The 24,573-nt window shown below is 46.2% G+C and overlaps 2 protein-coding genes across 13 annotated transcripts in view; one reads left to right on the forward strand and one right to left on the reverse strand.

Annotated features, from left to right (window-relative positions):
• Window positions 1–17,224, reverse strand: part of NPL (N-acetylneuraminate pyruvate lyase) — a 33,336-nt gene extending 16,112 nt beyond the window's left edge. For 6 of the 12 annotated variants that reach the window (XR_004313829.1, XR_004313828.1, XR_004313827.1 and 3 more), the window contains exons 1-5: window positions 17,113–17,224; window positions 14,764–14,848; window positions 6,970–7,043; window positions 5,758–5,845; window positions 2,564–2,621 (exon numbers count right to left, since the gene is read on the reverse strand). Coding sequence is in view for 8 of the 12 variants with exons in the window: in XM_032463576.1 (XP_032319467.1) it covers window positions 2,564–2,621; window positions 5,758–5,845; window positions 6,970–7,043; window positions 14,764–14,831 (288 nt within the window). In the remaining 4 variants the exon portion in view is untranslated. Of the gene's footprint in view, window positions 1–2,563; window positions 2,622–5,757; window positions 5,846–6,969; window positions 7,044–14,763; window positions 14,849–16,880; window positions 16,929–17,112 lie in introns of those variants that run through there. The other 6 variants (XM_032463575.1, XM_032463577.1, XM_032463581.1 and 3 more) reach the window with 2 other exon arrangements.
• Window positions 17,116–24,573, forward strand: part of RGS8 (regulator of G protein signaling 8) — a 122,564-nt gene continuing 115,106 nt past the window's right edge. The window contains exons 1-3 of the mRNA XM_032463584.1: window positions 17,116–17,251; window positions 22,055–22,221; window positions 23,006–23,163. The gene's annotated coding sequence lies outside the window, so the exon portion shown is untranslated. The remainder of the gene's footprint in view (window positions 17,252–22,054; window positions 22,222–23,005; window positions 23,164–24,573) is intronic.

Here is a 24,573-nt window from a genome sequence, read left to right on the forward strand (position 1 = left end):
TTTTCTCGTAACAAATGATGCTGTAATGTGAGGGTTCATAAACCTTTCTAGCAATGTTTCTCTAGGAAATTCAAATCATTGAAAACTTTTCAAACAATTTTTTTCTCTAATGTATAAAAATAAAAAAGATGTTTTGTAAATTAAAATAAAAAAAAAATAAATCGTTTCCAAATGCTGACTCTAGGTTTAGTTTACTAAGCAACCATCTAGTACGTCTTCCTTTGCGGCTTGCCCAAGACTGCTGGATTGCAATTCTGTGAGTATACAGTACACATCCCATTTCTAAATTCAATCAATAGGAAACACAGTCAAACAAAACCCATCAAGAAGAAGCTGGGGCTAGATCAAGTCATTGTGCTCTGGAGAATTAGAATATCTGAATTCTGGGGACATGGTTACGTGGACAAAGAACGTCACCTGCCATTTCAGTAAATAAAGCCTGTTTCAGCCGTAAGGCCATCGGCCACTGCAGCCGAGCCCATCAGTGCACTATGCTGAGGGGATTCAGCATGGAGAAAAGGAGGACACTGGCCCTGGGCAGTTAAGATGCAGATCCAAGGAATGGTGTCAGTAAGCCCAGACGCTGGCACCTTCCCATACACAGAAAAGCACTGAAATCGTTAACTTGATATGTGTTTTTATGATGAGCAGTAATCTTTTGCTTTTCAAATACATGTTTTTAAAATTTTGGGTTTTCCCCCCATTAAAAATCTCCTGTACATCCTGGCTCCTCCCTTACCTCTTTGGTAGAGTCCCTTAGAGCTACCTGAGTGGCTGCATCCTAGGCTTACGTCCCCAGTAAGTCCTCTGGATAAAACATAATTCTCAGCTTTTAGGTTGCACATTGTTTTTTTTTTTTTCCAGTCGACGGTTGACTGGCAGCAGTCCAGGCGATCTCATCTTTGTACTTTCTTTCCTCGCCCAGTTCACAAAGGCCTCGAAACCACCACATGGTCTACTTTTCTGCTAGCAACTTTAACTCCTTCCTCCTTTTGCCAAAATTTTGCTCTACCTAACCCATTCATCTGTAAACCCAGAGCCGCCCAACTGCTGGCATCCTCGTTCCTCTGCTCTGGCTGAAGGGTGTACCTAGAAGAAAATTTCCAAACCTGTGTTGAGTGGTGGTGTGACAAATTTATGACTCACAACTTTAGTTGCTTTTTAGTATCACTGGGGCAATCCTTTTAAAAAAATTAATTAATTAGCTTTTAATTTATTTTTCAAAATTATGACTTAGAAAAACACAACAAAATTGACCATTTTAACCAGTTTTAAGTATACAGTTCAGTAGCATTAATAAGTACATTCATATTGTTGTGAAACAGCTCTCTAGTGCTTTTTCACTTTGCAAATCTGAAACTTGCAGGAGTTGTCAGCAGGAACTCCATTTTGTACTTTACAGCTCCATCCTGTTAAAACCATGAACTGTACTGATCCTGCTGACTTTAAAAAAAAAAAAGAACAAGAAGGGAAGAAGGGAAGAAGGAAAGAGAAAGAAAGAAAGAAAAGAAAGAAAGAAAGGAAGAAAGAAAAGGAAGCTATTTGCTGAGAAAGGCATCCCAGAGAACTGTGCAGACATGTGACTTTACTGATAATTAGTGAAACACACTTGGCAAGTCCATAAATTGTAACAGCAAAGAAAAAGAGAATACAGACCTTCCAATCCCAGCTCTTGGCAAACAATTTATGTAAACTAAGTGTACTTCCCTGTTTTCCTTTAAAAACTCCTGCCTTTTCTTTCCCAGAAGGGACACTGTTCTGGTTGCTGCTGGAATCTGTGCTGCCTGAATTGCAATTCTAAGACCCCAAATAAATGCATTTCTTTGTTTTATAGTCTGCCTCTTTTTCTCAAATGACAAACTTTATACCCACTAAACAACCCTTTTTTCCCCCTCCCCCTAGTCTGTCATAACCACCACTTTACTTTGTTTTTATGAATTTGACTACTATACCTCATATAAGAGGAATCACATTTTATTGTAGCATGTGACAAGATGGATTTGCTTCCTTTTCAAGGCTGAGTAATATTCCATTGTGTGTATGTACCACCTTTTCTTTATCCATTCATCTGTCCATGGATGCTTGGGTGGCTTCCACCCCTTGGCTATTACAAGTAGTGCTCCTGTGAGCATGGGTGGGGACATGTCTCAGTTTTCTCTCCCGTTCTCCAGACAGCAATTCTCAATTTTTACCACTTCTCATGTCCAAACCCCATCTTCCATCTTCTTTGTGCCCAGCAGAGAGCCTTGTTTTTTACTTCCTAGAGAAAACTGAGGGTGGCTCAAGGTCTATTCCTTACCTGCAAACTAGGGAGCTCTAGACCCATCCTTATCTTGCCCCAAAGAAGAGGTGCCCATTCAACGCTCTGCTACAGCAGTTATCACCTTGGGCGACTCTCTTTATGGCTCTGTGCTTGCTTCTAGGGAGTGGACTCCCTGAGGTCCCACACCTTGTATTCTCCAGCTCAGCATCCAATATATGGCAAAAATGGTACTGATTTTAACCTCAGCATAAAAACGGAGGCCCCTCAAGTAGTCTCTCCCAGATGGACCTACATACGTACCAGTTCTTGTGACTCCTTCAAGCTCAAGGCTCCTACGTGAATTACTATCTGATCCAGCCTGCAAAAGAGAAAACACGGCTGCACCACCTGAAGTCTGCAGGAACACGGAAGGGCTGTGCCATCCTGGTTTGCGCTGGTTTAGCAGTTAGCTAATATCTGATTAATCTCAGTCTCAAGACTATTAAATTCTGCTATGGGCTGCTTAAAATTAACCTAGTCAGGGATTTAGAAAAAAATGTCCAGGGAATAAAATGTAAGGTTCAACCAAGCAATAGAATTTTGAAAGCAGTAACTGATTAACTGCTACTTGAGTACTTATTTTGACTATGAATTATTATAGATGCTGTATCTGATGGTGATGATGTGCATGAAGACAGGGATAAAACAGATGGTCTTCATTGGAGATGAAAATAAAGAGGTCCCCCAAAGAGTACAACCAGGAACCAGCTACATGAAAGAAAGGATTTACTGTTTAAAGTCTTTTCCCTATGTTGTAAGCCCTCAGAATTTGGCCACGAGTGAGGTTTTTTCTGACACCCCGATGCTCATCTTTGGAGGTGCTCCACATGGCCAGTCTAAGATGCCACACTTCGACTGGTCTTCTGAGGGTAGAATGAATAAAACTCAGCTGTGAGTCCAGTCATGCTGGCGAGTCTTCGAGGGACTCTGAGTGACACACATGACACCCTTATGGGATGGAGACACCACCTCCCCACTGGGGCCCAAGCATCGAGTCCTCCCATGATGCCTGCTTGACTTGTTATGTGTCAGGTACTATGGGCCCCAGCAGGAAGTGCTATGACCAGGTTTGCATCTGTGAAGAGGGACAGAGGACTTCTAAGAGGAGAAAAGGCGGCTGGCTGGCCTGCCTTACCCTCACCAGAGCTTCACTGCATGACCTCCTCGGACCTTTCATGCCCTGATCTCCTGCTTAGCTTAGAACAGTCATGCGTTCCCTCCTCCCCAACACCCCTGCTGGGTCTGTGGCTTCAGTACCCGCTTGTGATGTCCCAGTCCAGGAGGATGAGGCTCCCAAGAGCCTTCTCATAATCAGGACTTTCTTCCCTTTCCGATTCCCTGCAGAGGCTACGCCAAATTTCGACGGTTCTTCTCAAGCTCTAAATTCCGCCCAACCCCCTGTTCTTGGCAGATGACGCAAACGGTATTTTCACACCCAGACTCCCTCACTTCACCTCCTCTTCACCTCGGCGCTGGGCTATGTCATCTTCCAGGTGTTCCTCCCAGCTTCCTAGCTATCTCCTAAAGCTGCTCTGCCCATTTTTGGTTTTATTTCAAAGCCCTCGCCGAGACTCTCCATCAAAGGCACCAGTTCTCCACTCTTTAATCTCTTCTCCCCATAGGACTGTCTTCAGCACAGAAACGTGCTCAAGACTTCCCCACTTTAAGAGGAAGAAATTACCCTTCTTTTATTATTTTTTTGTGAGACAATTAGGTATTTATTTATTTATCTATCCATTTATTTATATATGTATTTTAATGGAGGTGCTGGGGATTGAACCCAAGACCTGTGGGTGCTGAGCATGCGCTCTACCACTGGGCCATACCCTTCCCCCGCCAACCCTTCTTTTAATCTTGCTTCCCCCTCCCTACTCTACTTTTCCATCTCTCCTTCCCTTCACCAGGAAATTTCTTTCTGAGAATAAGCTGCCCTCCCTGACCCCGTCTCCAAGTGTCTTCTAGACAATGGCCCTTCTGGCTCTGCTCTCTGAGGTCACGGGCCACTTCCTGCCTTCTCTATCCTCCACCTACTGACTCTCATAGCATCTAACAATCGCTGTAACCAATGTTCTCACAAACACAGCATCTGCTGCAAGTAATTACAGGGAATTCTTATATAAGACTTAGCTCTGTGTGTCAGGCACTGTTTGAATCCTCACCTCCACCTTATGACAGGTACTATTATTATTCCTGCTTTACAGGTGAAGCACAGGGCGTTTAAGACGTGCCTGAATTCACACAGCGGCTAAGAGGCAGAGCCAGGACCCAGCTCGGGCAGCCTGGCCCTAGATCTAGCCCCTGCTCTTAACCTTAGCCTCTGACCTCTCTGAAACCATCTTTCCTCTACTGACATGATTCTCTCTGCATCTCCCTCCCACCCTTCTGAGGGCCTCTGCTCTGCCCCTTCCCTATCCTCCCATTTCAGGTGCTTTTCTAAATGTTTATCCTTAGCGTTCCTCTTTCCTCACTCTGCCCATGGTCTTCAATCTGACTGAAAAGTAGCTGAAAACTGATGGATCACCAGAAAATGCTTCTGTGGACATGCATTCAAACTTGGCGCATAATATCAGGGTAACCAAGGTGGGTGTTCTTAAGCCGTTTAAGGATTCCCAAGGTGGGCGTGGGCTTTGCACTGGCCATCTCCGCTCCAGGCTCACTTGGGCCCTCCCTCCAATCTTCACCTCCACCTAAGGCACCATCAATCACTCCCTTCTCTGATCCCTGTTTACACTGTTTATCAAAGGACCAGTGTTAGTTTTCCTGCTCTGACATCTCCACCAGATGGTAAGCAACCCGAGGGCAGAGATCCTGTTTCGTGTCCCCAGTGCCAGCACAGTGCATGACATACAGTGTAACAGACGACAAGTAACACCTGGATGATCGATGTGCTTACTGAACTGATGCTCTCCTACCTGCTTTACCATGGCGCGAATGGGGCTTTATAACCAAAACCTATCACTGCACTGACGTTTAGGGGCTGCAGAAAGCTCCCCAAGACCACCAGAGGATGCACCATAAGGCCACGCAGAGCCACACGCACATAGAAGACCTGTGAGGGAGCAACTGGCTGCTATTAGCATCAGGACCCACCCTGAGAAGGGACGGAGTAAGAGCTGCCGAGCAGAAGGGCCAGGCGCTCAGGGGTCAGTCACCAGGGTGTCCCTGCTTATGCCCTCAGCCCAAGGGCAGGGAACCCGAGGGACTGGCCTGGTAGAAAGACCGGAGGCAGTCTGCAGTTGCCCGATGGGACCTCTGACAGCCAGGTGTGTCCTGCAGTCTGGCTGCCCTGCCACACAGAAGGGAAGGGCGCTCCTCTGCCTCAGCTCCTCTTCCTACAAGCTGACCTCGGGCCTGACTTGTGCCCGGAAGGCAGGGAGGCTGCGTCATCTGGGGAATGGCCACACTCTATGCAGCTCTTGCAGAGGAGGGTTTGTGTCCCTGGTGGAGCCACTCACTTGTTCCTCCCTCTTGTCACCCACTCCTCCGCGACCCGGCAGCGCTCTGAGATGCTCAGGGACAGGCCTTCTCCGGTCGTGCCATTCACTGTTCCAAAGAGAGAGTCCATCAGTGGGACCCGCCCATACCTCTCGCTCCTCCAGCACCAGCGCGGGCGGTGCAGGGGCAGAAACCCTGCTCAGGAGGAAGTGACATGGAGAAACACCAGTGGATAGACTCCTGGAGGGGAAAATGCCATGTGTCCATTTTCACTCAGCCTGTCTTCCATCCTCACCTTGTCCAGAGGAGTGGGAAGGTTAAGAATGACTTGCAGTTATAAATCTGACATTGTTTTCAGTGACAAAGAGTAAGTGTTTTAAATGCAGAGAGAGATAACTGCCCATGTTTTAGGCAAATCTCCTTTGAACACACCAGTCAGTCCTGCATTTGGGCTTGAATGACAGGAAAGCCAGTACCATCCAGTCCTGGGATGTCAAGGTGGTCGTACGTGGGACTTACTTGGTGTATAGTACAGATCTAAAACAACCTCTATAGTTTGGTTACCAGCCTGGGTCCCTGGACTCTTAAATCAATGGAAATTGATAAGAGGCCAGACGAGAGAATTTCAGGCAAGGATTCACTGAGACGCGTGCTGTAGCATGAGGGAGTGAGAGCAAGAAACTGGTGCCCTTGCTTGCTCCCCAAGGTGGGTGAGCTGGCTCCTTAACAGGGGTGACAACAGAGGTGGGTCTGTGGGTCAGGCAGGAGGCACAGCTTAGGTGGTCTGCCCACCCCCCTGATGGTGCCATGCACACGGATCACAGGCAGTGCCCTGCTTCTGCTCCCAGGACCTGAGAAGTGGGGCACTTGGCTCGTGGCCTTTTTGCATCTTACTGTTCACAACTGCCCCAGCTGCACACATGTGTAGTTTTTAGTCCCTTGTAGTTTCTTTGCATTCTGTTGCTCCAGGAGACATTCGTCCAGGTGCAAGCACTCCAATAAAGGGGCCAGCTCCCAGGTCTCAGTCTATCTCAGGTACACTACCAAATCAGATAATCTCTTCATTATCTTTATAGGTCTAAAATTGATAAGCCTAAAAATACACATGGCTTAGCTAGGCTCGATCATAACCTACGACACAATTAACGTTGTGACCTCCTAATTAGCAACCAGGTGACAACCACCGTCTAAGGGCTGAGAGATACGGAGAGAAATCTCTAAAAATGATTTACCAAAAATATTCTTCACTCCTTGTTCTTCCACAAGATAATCCACATACTGACCAATGACTGAAAAGTTGATTTCTCTGAAAGACAAAGGAAAAAAATTAGAAAACATGCATATTTATTCTTTTATAGATTATTATTCAGTCAATCCCCAAGTCTATAAACTGCTCTCTCTTGTTAAGAATTATTAAAATCTACCTAGCCAGTATGTGAAATTCTTAGCCTCCTCTGAGTAACGCCTGGGTTTTTTTCTTCTTCTGAGGCTGGTGATTTTTCTACTCAGCCATATAAGCTTCACTTACATGAGAAAAACACTATTAGTTATCGACAAAGGTTCTACACATAAACTTCATTACAAGTAATATTTAGAAAGTAGTTAAATAATCTTTTGCCCTTTGGGGGAGGAATGATGGCTGGGGGCATAATTAAATGAGAAGTTAACATTTTTCATGTGGTGAGAAGCAATCATTTCTTAGGATCACAAAGCAGGAAAACTCGATCTTAACAATTTAAGAATTTATCACTTGACATTTGAGACAACAAATGAAGGCTTAAACCTAGTAATATGTGCTAGTTTTAAACTGAACAGGATTAACAGCTAGAAAGGAACTTTGCCATCACTTTGCCTTTCAAAGTGTGGTCTGTGGGTGCATCAGCATATGGGGGGGACTGGTTAGAAATGCAGGCCCCACGCAGGTCCCCCAGCCAGACTGCACTGCAGCGGGGCCCCCATGTGATCTGAATGCGCTTTGCAGTTTGAAGGGTACTGACCTTGTAAAGATCTGATGCTTAAGGCAATAAGGGCCCTTTTCCTTAAAATCACATTGAGTTTAAAAATCTAGAAACTGAGTCACAGACAAATCAGCTAAAGTGACACATTCCCAGGCAAAATACAGGTGGGGGGGATGGGGGATGGAGAATTAAAACACAAAGGAAAGCTGCGGGGCACGTGTGTGTTAAGTGTCCCAGAGCCCATGGCTGCCAAGAACAGAGTACTAGCTGGCTGCCATTTGATTCCTGTCAGTGGAGCCAGAGGATCCCCATTTAATTTTAACCTTATTAACATTCCTTTCATCTTCACTTACTGTAGTCCTTAAAAAAGCAAAAAGAAACAAAAATATCTGATGCATATAGAAAACAAAGACATCAAAGGGTATTTGTCAAAGGGAACAGAAACAAGAGATAAAAACAAAAGAGGCAAAGGCATCCACTGCCCATCACATGCAAAAGACAACTGGTCCAAGCGGCCACGAGGGAAGAAATATGCTTTAACGTAATTGAAAGGCCTGTAACAGGAGCAGCTCCCCCCCCCCCACCCATGATGGCTCACGCCCCAGAGTCATAACGCTGCCTCTCCCCGCCCCACCTGCTCCAATGCCAGATCCTGGCCTCTCAGTCTCATCGGGCAGAGGCTCCTGGAATGCATGACAGGAACACATTTAGGTTGTTCTTACTTAAAGATGGGGGAGGGTGTTGGTTGCCTAGACAGTCCATCTCAGGAACCCATTAGGTCAGCTTGACCTGCTCAGCTTCTTGAAATCTCTCCGCCTCCGACATTTCTGACCACTTGGAACCACAGCCTTACAGCACACTCACCCTCTGCTGCTTCCATCAGCTCCCCCTCTCTTGGGACAAGCTCTGAGATGCAGGAGCAATCAGCCGGGCTTTGTCTGTACGACACTAACTCTGGTGTTAAGCAATGATGTCCATCTACTTACGCAACCAGGAACCAGCCCTAGCAGACCCAGGGGACATCCCAAGCACAGACTGGAAACTGGAAATAGTCCCCAGGCCACAGCGTGTGTGGGAGTCCCCAATTCACACAGTGGCTCCTGCACACGTTCGCTGAAGTCTCGACACCTCCCAGTCCCACCCTGGCTGCGGGACTCAGACACCGAGAGCAGGCCTGGCCTTTGCTCCCAGGAGGAGCCGCAGAGCCTGGATGGCTGAGGCCTGGCGGGCCCTGTGTGTGCTTCCACACGCCGCCTTCTGTTTTCTCACTTGGAAAGGGAAGCTGGAGCTTGTATCTATGCCCAGCGGGCCTTAAGGAGAGAAACCGACTTAGTCCCTTAGCACGTATGTGAATATCCCCAAACTCAGCAAGGACCACCCCCCAACCAAGCGGGCCTCTATCGGCCAGTCCAGCACAAGTGCTCAGCACTGCACTTGGCTCCAGTCCAACGCTCAGTCATCACTGCGATTATTATTCCTCAGTAAAGCTCACATCGCTGTTATTACGAACATCATTCTGTACACCGTTGACGCCCGCCCTCCAGGCTACAGCGAGAACTTCCTGAAGGCAGGAACTGTGGCTTTCATACCGTCAACCCCCCTCGCCGGCACCTGGCACAGCGCAGGTGCTCAGCAAAGGCTAGAGAAGGAGTCATGACGCAGGAACTTACAACGAAAACGAAAGACCCGTGGTCTCTGCCTTAAAAGCAGATTATCCCCACACTCGCAGGCTGCACCTACATTTCACTGCCGCATTAACTATCGCAGTAACGGAGATAACGTATATAAGCAGCTAAAATGTGGAGGAAAAGACGACGAAGGCTGTGACTGGTGAGAAAGTGCGAAGACTGATTATTCCAATTAGGGAGGCAGGGAAGGGCACTCCAAGGAGGGGGTGGGCCTGGAATACTAAACAGGATAAATCCTGTGACCATCCTCCCCCCCCCCCCACTGTGCTGAGAGCTGCATTTGTCTGGCCCTATTCCCGTGTCCTCCTCCTCCTAGGGGGCTGGCCGCACCCTCGGGCAGATCGAGGCCAGCATGTGGAACCCCCAGTTCCTTCTCTTTCTTCAGTGAACTCCGCACAATTTTATGGCTTCAGTGGGTAGTGCTTTCTCCGCACTCCCCCCTCCCCCCTCTCATTTGGGGCCTTGCTGGATGACAGCTGTGACAACTTCACTCAGGTGAGGGGTGCTAATGGGTGAGACACCATGTGTTCCCTCAGGACAGCACAGCCTGCTGCTCCTCACAACATGCCCCGGCCTACAGGGGGGACACCAATGGCAGAACCTCTGGGGCAGTGGCAGAGTCACCCCAAAATGTCCGGAATTCCGGAACTACCAAACCCCCTTATAGAGGTCAGAGGTTGAGAAGGGATGTCTCCTAAATGTGTTCCGTTTGACTTTCACAATGTTAAAATCTCTTCATCCACATTAAAAAAAAAAAAAAAAGACTTTATTTGAAAAGCCAGAAGCTCTAACAAGGCCAGGCCTAGATTTCTGTACAGCACCGGCTGGCTGGGAGGAGCAGAGGCTGCCCCCTTTGGAAGCACAGGAGCCCCCGAGGTCACCTCGGGGATTTCGGATCCCTGCCTGACTGCCGGTGTGAGTTTGCAGCCCTTGGCAGAGATGCTCAGGGGCTCCAGTCACAAGTGAGCCCAGGGCAATCACCCAGAGCTGTTGCCGTATTTGTCACGGAGGCGCCCCAAACAGCAGGGCTAGGTGGCCACGGGGTGGTAATCCTCTCTGGGGGCTTCGCTCCCTTCCCTGTTCTCCTACCTTACTCCACCTCCCCAGGGGGTCTGGGTTTACGTGCAGTGTTCCGGGCACTGCACCGGTTATGGGGGGGGACAGTCACGAGAAGAGACTGGTTACTTACTCTTCTCCCTGCTGGCTGGCTGGCTGGGGCTCACCGCTCACAGAAGGTGACCAGCAGCACAAGCCAGTTCACTCGGGAGGGCTGGGCTGGCTTCCCACTGCCGCGTCTCTTCAGCTGAAGCACTTAACCTCTGTCATATTACAGAAGCTACACTGTTTATTTCAGAAAGTACACACAGTAAAAAGACAAAAAAAATCACTCAGGCTCTCCCTGGAGATGATTACTCTTCCAGATGTTTTTCTACTCAGAAATATACAATATAGGATTTTCTTAAATAAATAGTCATAGTGTACACAGTGTTGTCGTTTTTTTTTTTTTCACTTAGCATTCCAAATTGGGTATCTTCCCACATCTTCAGATACTGTAACTCTACAGGCTACACAGTATTTCACCACATGCATGAACATAACTAGCTTAGCAAATCCTCTATTCTTGGACTTTAAGTTTACTTCCGAGCTACATAAGGGGAGGGAATGTTTATTAAATTATTTTTGCCAGAAACTGAGGCCCAGGGTAGGTGAACTGTGAAATTACGTGCACAGCACATCTCTTCTCTTAGGGTGTAAGGAGAATAGAATCTATTTTCCTCAAGTGGCTTTTCACAGAAAGAGCCCTATTTCTATACATTTCTTCCCCTGGCACATGACACACAGAGAAAGACTTTTGCTTTATTTGAGAACACAGAGCCCACAGGACAGGCCCTCTTCATAACTGGCATGATCTGGCATGCGTAGCAGAAAATCTGACTTGCTACTTCTTTCCCTACTTTATATATATGCATATGTCCTTCAGCATTCCAAATCAGATGGGACGTATGTGTCCTTTTGGCAAAACAACTACTTGGCTACTTCCAACCTCTTTCGGCAGGGAAGCATGCAGGGACTCCACCTGCCCTGGAAACATCCTGTTCTGAAATCTGAATCATTCAGTCTCCCAACACGGCTACAAAGACAAAACTCCACACCACTCTGACTCCAGCAGGCCAGGCCCTTTCTGACTAGTTGGGGAACAGGTCTGTGGTTAGCAGAGGGTGTTGTGAAGATTCCCATGGTGAAGTCAAGGGCATTTGAGGGAGAAAAACACAACTTTTTTTTTTTTTGACATTTTGGCCAATCTGAAATGCACTTTCTGTTCTAATGACTGTGAACTTGCCCAAAGGAAAAAAAAGTGTCTTAAAACAACTAAGGAAAAGCAAGTCTTTGACTTTAATGTAGAAAAAGACACGAGTTGGTTGGGTAGAGACAGACCTTCCTTTCCAGCTACGTGGGTGGCTAGCGGGCGATTGTGTCAATCCTTAAACTCTTGGTTTTACCAGCTGCAGAAGCAGGTAACAGTGCTCTCCCAGAGGTGCTGTGATTGGGACATGTCCATTCAAATGCCCAGCATGACAACTGACACATGGATTGGTATTCAGCCAATCAATGCTTGCTTCCTTTCCTCATGAAATAACAAAATCGTTTGCTTGTAACAAAATTATTCAGTCACGAAATCACAAAATGTACCACACATTGCTAGATGCCGAAGACAGAAAGAGGAAGAAGATACATGCTCAGTCCTTGTGTGCTGCCTGGTTCCCAACAAATATCTGCATGTGGTCAAGCAGCTCAGAGTCTGCTGGGAGAGACAGGCATGTGGCAAACAGTTATTGTAAAAATCACCATAAAAAATGCTTCTGATGCAACGTGAAAAGGCAGCACAGGGAGCTACGACACCACAGGGGAAGGGCTCTATCAGTCCTTTTAGGGAAAATGGGTGAGAGTCACCAGAGGATGGTTTTGATGAATGAACAGACGTGTTCAGGTGGAGCAGAGAAAGGAAAGTGGTGGGAAAAAATGCTGAGGAAACAGAACGTGTAAAAGGAACAGAGGGAAGAAAGGGGTGGAGATGTTTGGGGAAACAGAAACATCGCAGGAAAGGCAGATTGTAGAGGACTTCCTATGTCATCCCAGACTCCGCGCTTGAACGTTTAGACCAGTTCATCTGGACTTCACTGCTAAAGAGCGATCCAGGGACAGTGTTAAAACGCAGGTCTGACCCAGCTGTATGTACTGGGGCCTGAGATCCTGCATTTCTATCAAGTTGCTATATGATGTTGGAGCTAATGGTTCATGAACCATGTGAGCAAGCAAGGCTTAGACAAAAGGGACTCAGGAGGGATTCTTAAAGAGTAAATCTAAGAAATGACTAGATTTATTTACAAGGAAGGTCACTGGGATACAGCGTGGAGGATGGATACCACCAGAGGATCGAGGACTCTCAGCCTTTGAACGGGTCTTAGAGATAATATGGTTGAACTCTGTCTCTTTACAAAATATGAGAGCACTTCCACAAAGTGACAAGACCTCCCCAGGGTCAGACAGCTGGGGGTCAAGAACCCCGACAGTCTAACTAAAATCTATTTCGCATGTTCTTTCTGCCAGCTTCCTCACTCCAGGACATCCACTTATATTCAGAGTTGAATTGTGAGTATTGCTTAGAATTAGGAAGGAAAAAGGAGACAGGAGATAGCACCTGTTCAGCCATCCTGGATTACGGAGGCCCTGGTTTACCCTAAGAGCCGGGTTAGGAAAGCTCCTACAGCGGCAGGTCATCAGGCAGAATTTCCAGGTATTAGAGCCCACGTGACTCCTCTTTCTGTCCTGTCTTTTGCAAACATGTCAGAAGTGCAGATTCGCTTGTGGGCAAGTAGGTTAATGTCCGCCTGCGCCTGGTGCTCCAAACCTGCTTAACACCTAGAAAAGGAATGTTTGGGTTGGAGTAGGTGGTGGGGGGGAAAAGGCAACTAACATAACTCACATGCCTACTATGTGATAACACACATTTTAATTTAAGTTAAATTCTTACAAGGCCCTTATAAAAATACATTCTTATTTTTATTTCACACCTCAGGAAAGTGAGGATCCTAGAAGAGAAAAGAATTTGTGAAAAAAAAGGAAATAGCAGAATGGAGGCAACAGGGCAGAGGTAGCTGGGAAACAGAGAAGGATCTGGAAAAGCAGAGTCATTTTAGTTCTCTCTAGTATGTGGGTCCTGGTGTCCCGGGAACACAGAGGAATAGAGAGTTAGAACACACTGTCACTCTGAGGCTCCCAGATGAACAAACAAGACACTGAAGAAGCTCCTTCTAGGCTAAGAGTGGTCTGGTGAAAAAGGTTAAAGTAACATCAACCAGATGTGGTGTTTTGAGGTTGCAAACAGGATCTTACTACATAAGAGGAAGTAGATCCTGTCTGTTCATGAAGTCACATGCCTTCTGTTTTATCTGCCCAGCAAGTGGCTGACACACTGAGAAAGAGCTGACTTCAGTCTTTCTCAGGACTTGTGGAAATGGAGAAGCAACAGAACCCCCCCCCCCAAAAAAAAACCCTGCCATTAACCACTGAGTAATGTGATATGGCCAGCTTTGAATGAGAATACTAAAAGTCACAAGAAATTTCATCTGCTTTAAAGGGGGTAGGGTCAAGGTTTACAGATTCAGCAACAGAAGACCAAAACCATAAAAGCCATTTAAAGGTATCTTAAATACCTCACCGTCCATTTACCCCATCTTATGCCGCAATAGCGGTTCAAACTCATTGACCTAAGTGCATATGGACCCTGTGCTAAGCACTGCCACATGGATTAGCTCATTTTAACACTCATAACTCCCATGTAGATATAACTAAAATTACATTTTATAGGGGAAGAAAGGAGAAGCTTGAAGAAGCCAGGATTCTGACTGTTCCGGCAGACTGATTCCTCTAACAGGTGACATTTACTTTTAGAGCCTGAAGATGGATGCATCCCCGTCTTGTTAATGGCAACGTTCAGGGAGGAGCTGTGTCTTGCTCACGGACACCTGGGGCATGTGACCACATCTGATAGTTCCAGCAAAGGGACTACCATCATATTCATCTGGAAGTCAAAACACATGCTTGGTGGTGATTTCTCAGCTTTGCTTTGTGGAGCTACAGACACTGGGAGGAACTGGGAGGAACTGGGAGGAAGGCGAGCCTCGCCTCTTCCTGCACTGTTTGCAATGCAGAGACCCCGTCTCTGGCCTGGGGTCAGAGACAGTGCAGGGGATGACGGGCAGAAGCTGCCATTTGGCAACAGTACCACAGAGCGGCGGCGTCTAAGCCACGGCTACTGTGGAGAAACTCCGAGCACTGAGGCAGGGGGGAGAGCCCTTTGGTCTCGAACGATAGTTACCCGTGCTCAGTCATCGGCGTGATGGTCGCAGCAACAAGACCTTGAAGTCTTCTCTTCGGGGAGGCCATTGGGCTGCTGACAGAGTCTGGAAAACATACAACGTAACTCCTTTCCTTCTTCAAGGGATGCCAATTAATGACAAAACTCCCAGGCAAAGTCCATTCCTGGCTCAGAACTGTGAAAAATGCTTACAAGTACACAGACACACAGAGCAAATGAGAAGAACGTACAATGTGAGCGCTGCATCCTCCAGAGGAGGAAACTAGTTTTTTAAAGGCAGGAGAGGAAGAGACAAGAAGAGAGCCGTGTTCAGGAAAATATTGGACAGGCTTCCCATTTTATGTACACAGATGACAGAGGAATGTCTGAGCATCCATGAGGCTGACGCTGTGACCGTCATACATCTTCACCTGGCCCTCCTGCATGCATCTCAACCCAAGACAGCCCCAAGTGAACCTGCCACCTTGTCCTCTAAACGAGTTCTTCCTTTGCTCCTTACAGTAGAGGGGTTAGAACGCCAGCTCCAGAGTCAGACTTCATGGGTCTGCATCCTGGCTCCACCACTTACCAGCTAGGTGACCCTGGGACTGTTATTTAACCTCTCTGTGCCTCAGTTTCCTCTTCTGTAAATGGGGATAATAGTAATCATAAATGAACTAGTTCTTGTAAAGTGATTAACAACAGTGCCAGGCACATGGTACATACAAGTTCAGTCCCCTCCGTGAAGTCTGGTCTGCTGACGACAGGACATTAGCAAGTATTATTCCTTTGTCAGCACCGTCTTTCCTGTCATCTCAGCTCCGTGGGTACCTCCTCCCCAACCCTCGCCACTCTTTTCTATTCAGGGACTAACTCATTCCAATTCTGTTATCTTTCCCTGCAATCCTTCTTCCTCCCTTACTGCTCCTCTCGTAACTCACCCTTTGTTACCTCTTATCTACACCAATGGACACAACCCCATGTCAAAGGGGCCCACTGGGGCTCAAGAAGGCTCAAGTGATGAGTCCAGAGAGCTAGGTTCTAAATTAAACAGTATGAGGCTGTTTGCCCTAGATTTCTATATTCTTGTGCTTTTAACTACATTTATTTCATATTTTGTCTTAGGATGGCCAAAAGCATCTGGCAGATCTCAAATTAAGTGCTCTTAAGTACAGTTTGATTGGTTAAAAAATACGGGACCTGGGATGGGAGTTGGGAATGAGCGTCCTCATCCCAAGGGTCCTCTCCTCCAATAGAGGCAGGCCACCAGACTAATCTCCCAGTAGCTCAGGCATTTCTGATCTTGCCTTCGCCCTGCTGAAAAATATGCCAATTAACTTCTTCCTGGCTTCCACAGTGTAAATACCAAATTCCCTGGTCTGGGTCTCAATATAGACCTCTCCACACCGAAAGTGCACTAGCTCAACTGGTCCCCGTCACCCTGTTGCTACCTACCTTGTCCTGTCTCGCCTGGGTCTCCCATCCAGAATGGTAGTATCTCCCACTACAGCCCCTTCAGTCTAGCAAACTTTTAAAACTCACTTTAAAAAGCAGAGAACATTCTCTGATGCCCTAACATCAAAGTGCAAGCAATTCAAGTTGCTTAAGTCAAATTCTCTTAAAACGGCAAAGTCAAAAAAAAAATTCTTTGGAGGAGGAAGAGGAGGATGTAGCTCTCGGCATGGAGAATCACTTGAGAGAGAAACACTTGGAAAAAAAGAAACAGAAACAGAGAAACTAAAAACAAAACTAAATGCAGAAATACAACCAATTTCTTGTCAAATGAAGGGACTGTATCAAACGCAATCGCTAAACTCTGTGGCTCAGCGGCTGATTCTAATCATTTTGAGAACAGGATCCTTAGGGACCGGCTCTGGCGCCTGGAGAGAATCCAGGGGAGTGGGTCCCTCTGCCCCGACCTTCGGGACACTCGTCGCGGGCCGGGAGGGTGTCGCCTTCCCACTTCCTCAGGCTCCACTTCCCGGCTCCTCTGCCTCGCTCCTAGCCTCCAGCCGTCGCCGTCTCCACGACCCCCCGTCCTGTCCCCCGCGCCCCTCTGTCCCAGTTCCCTGGCGGACAGCGCGTCTCTCCCCGTCCGTCCGTCCGCCCGCCCATCCGCGCGCGCGGGCCGCGCTCACCCGAGACGCCGCCGGCCCGCCTCCGCCGCCCCGCTCCGCGCCGCGCCGTCCCCGCCGTGCGCCCCCCGCCCCCGCGCTGCGCGCTTTATCGCCGCGGCCGCGCACCACGTGCCCCCACGCGCCCGCCACGCCCCCGCCCCGGGACCCCCGCGGCCGGCGCAGGCGGAGCTTAGTCTCCCCGCGGTGACTCCCGAGCGCCGCCTGGGCGCCCGGCCCGCTGCGAGCCTCCGACCTTGCTCCTGGGCGCCCCGGGGGCGCGCGCTTCCCCGCGCCGCCGTTCCGCTTGCCCTACAGCTCCCCTCTCCTTCGGCTCGGCCAGTCCTTCCGCCTCCTGGGCGCCTTGCCTTCTGTCCAGGGCCCTGCAACAGCAGGTATTCTGTGGTTCTGGGTTTTGAAATTTGGGCTGCTGTTCCAGAAACATGTTGGGAACACTGCCTGCCCATCGGGGATTCCATGCTCTTCGGTGCCGCCTCCCCAGCCCCGCTCTGTTAAAAAGAGACGAAAGGATATTAAAAGAGGATTCGTTACGGATGCAGCAGCTTTTCCGGCATATTCTGGAGAACGATCGAAAGTTTTGAAAAGGAAAAGTATTTATAACCAAAATAGCTCTACTTGCAGGAAGGTCAAGAGTTTTATTTTCTAGTATCATGTGCTGTGTTAATAAATCAGAAACACAGACATAAACACGTTCTTGGCTTTCTTTTGGTAATGTGAATTAACCTCAATTTCCCATAAAAGACAATGGCTGATGCTTATTTCATTTAGAGAAAATAAAGTGCTTTCTGGTTTGTAAAGTGCTTTTAAATTCATTATCATAGTTCTTTCATTGGATACAGCACCTGAAGTTGATTCATTAATGCATTCATAAAACAATTCTACGTGATGGGTACTATTTTTAAAATTCCTGTTTTACAGATTAGGAAGCAGTCTTCCATTTTATAGATCAGAAACAGCCCTTTAAAGAGCTTAACTGATTTGCTAAAGGCCGAAGCAGTGAGTGAGTTAGCTGTGATTTAATTTCAAGTAGTCTGGGAGCTGATGCTTTTAACCAATATTCTGTGCTATCCTGTAAAAAGGGAAGGAACGACAGAGAAGTCCTAGTCACACCTGTTTTGTTATGTTAAAAATAATATTATATCCCAATGGGACAATGTTAGTATTCTTTCAAAGCCACATTTTCATTATGTGCAAAATTAAATACTCCCATACCCAAAAGGTATAGGCCATTAGGGTTAATATTGTCATTCAATAGGCCAATATTCTGAATGCATAAACTGTTCATATACATATGGTAGTACACAGCAATGCCTTATAATAATGTGTTAGGTTTGCTAAGAAGCAGATGCTAAAGTAGGATTCGATGTGGAGGAGATTTTTGGGAGGTGGGAGCAGGAGAAGGCAGGGAGAGCCTTTAGATTGTCATCGTGGGCTGATTCCTGCGGAAGGAGAGAAGGAAAGAAAGTGGCATCTTGTCAATGCTTTATCTGCATCTGCTGAGATGATCACTTTATAAAAATAATTTGTTTTTAGGCATAGTCAGTTTACCATATTGTGTCGATTTCTGGTGTACAGCACAGTGCTTCAGTCATACATGAATATACATATATTCATTTGATCCTATGGTTTTTATCCTTCATTTTGCTTTGTGATATATCACATTGATTGATTTGCAGATGTTCAACCATCCTTGCTTCCCTGGAATGAGTCCCACTTGCTCATGGCATATGATCCTTATATTATCGAATTTGATTTGCTAATATTTTGTTGAGGATTTTGGCATGTATGTTCATCAGAGGTATCAGCCTATAATTTCCTTTTTTTGTGTTGTCTTTGTCTGATTTGGATATCAGGGTGATGTTGGCCTCATAAAATGAGTTAGTAAGTATTCCCTTCTCTTCAAATTTTTGGAATAGTCTGAGAAGGATAGGTATTAATTACGTCTTTGAATGTTTGGTGGAATTCACCTATGAAGCCATTTGACCCTGAACTTTTGTTTTTTGGGAACTTTTTGGTTACTGCTCAATCTCTGTACTAGTCTATTCAGTCTTTCTGAGTAGACTTGATCGGTCTATTCACATCTTCTATTTCTTTCTGATTCAGTCTTGGAAAGTTGTATGATGCTAAGAATTTGTTCATTTCTTCTAGGTTGTCCAGTTTGTTGGTGTACAGTTGTTCATAATATTCTCTTATAATTCTTTGTATTTCTATGGATCTGTTGTTATTTCTTCCTCTTTCATGTTGGATCTTATTTATCAGGGCCTTCTCTTTTTTTTCTTAGTGAGCCTAGCTAATAATTTGTCAGTTTTGTTTATATTTACAAAGAACCAGTTCTTAGTTTCATTGTTCTCTTCTATTGTCTTTTTAGTTGCTATATCATCGTTTGTGCGCAGATATTTGTTATTTTTTTCCTTCTCCTAACTTTGGGCTTCATTTGTTCTTCTTTCTCTAATTCCTTTAGATGTAAAATTAGCTTGTTTACTTGAGATTTTTCTTGTCTCTTGAGGTGGGCCTGTACTGCTATAAACACCCCTGCTAGTACTACTTTTACCGCATCGCCTAGATTTTGGTATGTCGTGCTTCCATTTTCATTTGTCTTCAGGTAATTTTTTATTTCTCCTCTGATTTCTTTGTTGACCCAATGGTTGTTTTGTAGCATGTTGTTCAGTCTCCACATATTTGTGACTTTTCCAGTTTTCTCTTTTTAGTTGATTTCTAGTTCAATTCCAGTGTGATCAGAAAACATACTTGACATGATTTTGGTCTTCTTAAATTTATTGAGACTTGTTTTGTGTCCCATGCTCTATCCTTGAGAAAGTTCCATGTGCACTTGAGAAGAATGTTATTCTGCTGCCTTTGGATGGAACATTCTGTACAAATCTATCAAATTCACCTGGTCTAATGTTTCATTCAAGACCACTGTTTCCTTGTTGACTTCTGTCTGGGTAATCTATCCATTGATGTAAATGGGGTGTTAAAATCCCATAGTATTATTGTGTTACTGTCAATTTCTGCCTTTAGGTCTGTTGATAGTTGCTTTACATATTTTGGTGCTCCTATTTTAGGTGCATATATAATCACTGTTACGTCTTCTTGATGAATTGTCCCCTTTATTATCATATACTGTCCATTTTTATCTCTTGTTACCTTTTTTTTTGGCTTGGGGTCTATTTTGTCTGATATGAGTATGGCTTTCTTTTGGCTGCTGTTTGCTTGGAGTGTCATCTTCTATCCCTTCACTTTTTGCCTTTGTCTTTGGAGCTGAGATGAGTCTCCTGGAGGTAGCATATAGTTGGGTCTTGTTTTTTTAATCCGTTTAGCCAGTCTGTGTTTTTTGATTGGTGAATTTAATCCATTTACATTTAGGGTGATTCTTGATAGATGAAGACTTAGCAATGCCATCTTATCTTTTGTTTTCTGTTTGCTCTACACTTCCTTGTGTTTTGTCTGTCATTTTGGTTTGGTGGTTTTCTATGACATTTTTCTCAGTTTCAGAAGGGACATCTCTTAAAGGGAGAAAAGTCCTGTGCATAAGCTTGGTTTCAGAGAATCCTGGGGTCACAGGAAGGGAAAATTTTGAGAACAGTCTTGCTCAGCTGTGTCCTGACTCAGCCCTTTGGTGAACATCCTTTGGGTTCCTGAGGAGAAGGAGCTTGAAGGAAAAACATGAACTGAATAGAAGAGATGTACTTCCATATTTGGTATTCTTAACCTGGGATGTGTGAGTCCAGAGTTTTTAGTAACTGTTTTATTGAGATGTAGTTTAAATATTATACATTTAACCTATTTTAAAAATACATTAGTTCAGTGGTCTTTACTATAGTCAGAGAGTTGTGCAACCATCACCACAATCAATTTTAGAATATTTTCATCACCCCAACAACCTGTACCCATTAGCAGTCATTCCCCATTTCCTTCCTCCTCCCTGCCTCCCCATTCTCTTCCTCCTCCCTGCCTCCAAACCCTAAGTAACCACTAATCTCCCCTTTTCTGTAGATGTGTCTCTTCTGGACATTGCATATAAATGGAATCCTACATTATGTGGTCTTCCATATCTGGCTTCTTTCCCTCAGTGTAGTGTTTTCAAGTTTCCTTCCTATTGCAGCATATACTGTACTTTGTTCCTTTGTATGGCCAAATAATATTTCATTGTATGGATATACCACATTTTATTTATCCATTCATCAGTTGATGGACATGTGAGTTGTTCCCACTTTTTGACTATTATGAATAATGCTGCTACTGTGATTGCAGATTTTAAACCTCCTGGAATTCTGTGATGTCCTTTTCCCAGTGGAGTTATAGTTTATGGTTAGTTTATAACTGGCCTCGGTTTAGTTCCTCAGATGCCCCAGGTTCTTACCAAGATCAGGGCTTTTACAGGTGCCCAGGATGGTCTTCATCTGGCCGACTCCTGCTCATCCTTCAGATCATGGCTCAGATGTAACCTTCCTGAGTTACCTCGTGCAGACCCTCCCAGTCTAGGTGATGCCTCCTTCCTTATAGCACCCAGTGTGTCCCCTTCCCATCACAGCTTATTAGTGTGCAAGTTTCTCGAGGACACGGATCTGTCTGTTCTGTTCCCTGGGACACGCACAGTCTTACACCTATTGCCACATGGTAGGCACTCAATGACCAGCTGAAATAGTGTGGAATGCAGAGTGGATGTGGATAACTGAGAGCAGTATGCTAGCTCTCTGCCATGAGCATAGACTCCAGCACAGGTGGGAAGAGGCTGCCTCCTTGTTGACTCGTGCTGATGCAATAGTAGGGACCCTTGTAGCTAAGCAGCACGGAGGACAGGAAACTAGGGAACACCGAGGACACAGGAGCTGGACGAAGAGGACAGCAGTGTCTCTCTGAGAGCATGAAGGGAGGGATTCCTGGCATGGGTTAAATCTGGGGGGCATTGCTGACTTGGAGACCTTCTTTCGGGATTGTCTCTGGACTGACATGCCAGTGGGTGCACGTGTTGTTTTGTTACCATCTAATAATAGCTAAATAATACCACCTACAAACAGCTCGGAGATGTGGGGCTGTTTTGCCTACTAGCAAGGGTGAGCTATGAGGGTGCCGTAGGTTGAAAACAAAAGAGAAAGTTAATAATATTAATTTTACCTGGCAGGGCTTCTCTGACAATATTCAAATAATTACAGAGGCAAAACTTCCTTTTGAAGGGTGTTCAGCCTGCGTTAGCCATTGTCTACATGAACCTCAGGAAGCACACGAGTGAGTCTGCTCTACCTGGGACGATAGTCTGTAAGGTTCTCCAGGGATTTCAAAGAGAAAGAAGCGTGTCTTCCAAGGCTTCCCCAAACCCAGCAGCTGCTCGTATTGTAGTACGGTAAGAACTCACCACTAGGTGGCAGTCTATCAACAGAAATTGCTTTCTCTTTTAACGAATCCGTCCTGGACTGAAAGTTTCTGGGAATATCCGTAAACAATAAAAATATTAGCTAATCTTTTCCTTTTCCTTCTCCCATTTCCCCATCCTCCTTTCCCTCAGACTTATGCAGATGATATCTTCCATTTTAAATATTCTTCTTTAATCCTTGTCCATCTCCTTAATACTAAAATAATGAAAAAAGTGTATAGAAACACAGAAACTAGACATGGAAAATTATGTTTTCCCTGCCCCCCCCACCCCAAATACTAGTCCTTTGGGTTTTGAAGATGAAGATGACCATAAGATGAGGTATGCCCAGTGGTCCTGACTTCTTGACATGTAAAGGATACTTAGAAATTTGGTTCAATTCTAGTTTATAAATATTTTCTCCCTCATGAATGAAAAAAACCTCTCTATGCTTCTTTTCAGTGTTTGAGATGGAGATGGAGCAAGTAGGAGAAATATATTTTAGCTGCTTTATGAAGGAAGTTCATTCTGTGTCCCTTTTGAATGAAAGGAAACTCCCTGGAAGGAATTCATTGGGGGAAGTGCAATTTGAAATTTAATTTGCTCCTCCCCGAGGCTGTTTTGATTCTGGGGAACAGCTGAATTTAGGTGCTAATAGTCCAGGCTCAGGAGGGCTTATGCCCCTCCTGTCAGCAGAGGGCAGGAGCCCAGGTGGCGTCGGGGATCGCTCGGGGAGATTTTGCTGGTCCTGACCCTCCTTGTTCTTTCCGCCCAGCCCATCAAGGCATTGCGATCCTGGGCCAGCACGCTCAGATTCTGCCTTTCAGCGTTCTTTCCACTGTCCCCATTGGCCAAGTTCTTCTGGGTCTGCTGGAAAGCTCCCACAGGTTATTCCGAAGTCTCACTCTTCATTCCTGCACTCCACTTCTCAAGGTAGGTATCTTAGTTGTAACTCAGTTGTGTCGGCTCCTAAAGAAATACATACAGTCTGTATTTGGTCATGCATGTAAAAGGGTCTAAGTAGGTTAAATTAAAAAAAAAAAAAAGCAAAGCACCAAACACTATTCAATTCTCCCATCTGTATTAAAAGAAGGAAAGGTGTGTGTCAGAACATACCTGTATATGCAGGTAAGTTACCTGGAAGGATCATGGTGATGTTCAGAGCATTTAACCGCTGGCTCAGCCTGGGCAAACAGCGGTGGCTTCTGGCCTCGGAGCGGGAGGGGTGCCGGAGATGCCCTCCTGGCGAAGCTTTAACCCTTTCACGGCCGACTGAAATTCTGGGCCAGCAGCAGTCCATGGGCTTGAGACAGTGGCTATTTACAAACCGTGGGGAAGTGTTTAAGCATGTTAACAACCTGTTGAGTTTCCTAGTGTACGCCGGCTGCTGTGAACTGTTTCTCCTGGGAAAGGGGACTGAGGGGTGGGAGGGACCTACTTTTCAACATGCCCTTTATACTGTTGAAAGGGTTTGTTTATTCCATGGAGCTGTGTACTTATAGATAGAATTTCATCTTGTTTGGCTCAGGAGATAGGTCTTGGCTTTAGAATTTGGTTCTGGACATTTCTGTCTAGTCGTCCGACTCCAGCCTGTCTGCAGCCTCAGGGCCATTTTCTCTAGTTCCGTCTTGCTGGAAACCGCCCACTCAGAGCTTTGCCTAAGCCCCTCTGTGCTTGCCTGGCGGAGGCCCCGCTCACCACCGCTCAGTCCCCACCTGCCGTCCCCAAAGTTGGTGTCTGAATCTCCTTCTGTTACTTCTCCGGGGCCTCTTGTCTCTCCACCTGCTGGACCTCAGCACCACTGCTCACTAGTGTTGGCATCACTCTGCTTAACCTTGTGACCAGAAAATAAGTGCTCTTTTTTTGTGCACACAACTTCTGTGTGCATAGAACCTGTGTTTCTTAGGGTTTTACCTTCGTATCAGCGCTGCGGGTAATGCTTCTGATCTTAGTGATTATAAGGTAATAACTCACATCGCATTGCCTTCTGCCTCCACCTGCCTGGTGTAGAGCCAGCCCTCCCTCCAGGGCTCCCCCAGCCTTTCTGGGAGGTGTGGTGGGACCTCCAATGCGCTCCCTCGCATCTTTCCCTGTGAGACTTTCGGCTCCTTGTTGGTGTCCCCTGCCATGACACCACTGGGGGGCAGTGTCTCATCTCAGCCACTGTCAGCCACTCTCAGCCAAGGTTGCTCTCTCCTGGTGCCTCAAAATGTGGAGAGAAGCCCCTTCCCTTCTATTTTGTCAATTTTTTCCACCCCGGTCTCAAAGCAGCATGACTTGTGCCCAGAGTCTCACCCAGCCCTTCCCTCTCTGCCTGCAGGCTCTCCATCCACAGGCTTGGGC

The sequence above is a fragment of the Camelus ferus genome, chromosome 21 (assembly GCF_009834535.1).
Source record: "Camelus ferus isolate YT-003-E chromosome 21, BCGSAC_Cfer_1.0, whole genome shotgun sequence".
In the NCBI taxonomy this organism is placed as follows: Eukaryota; Metazoa; Chordata; class Mammalia; order Artiodactyla; family Camelidae; genus Camelus; species Camelus ferus.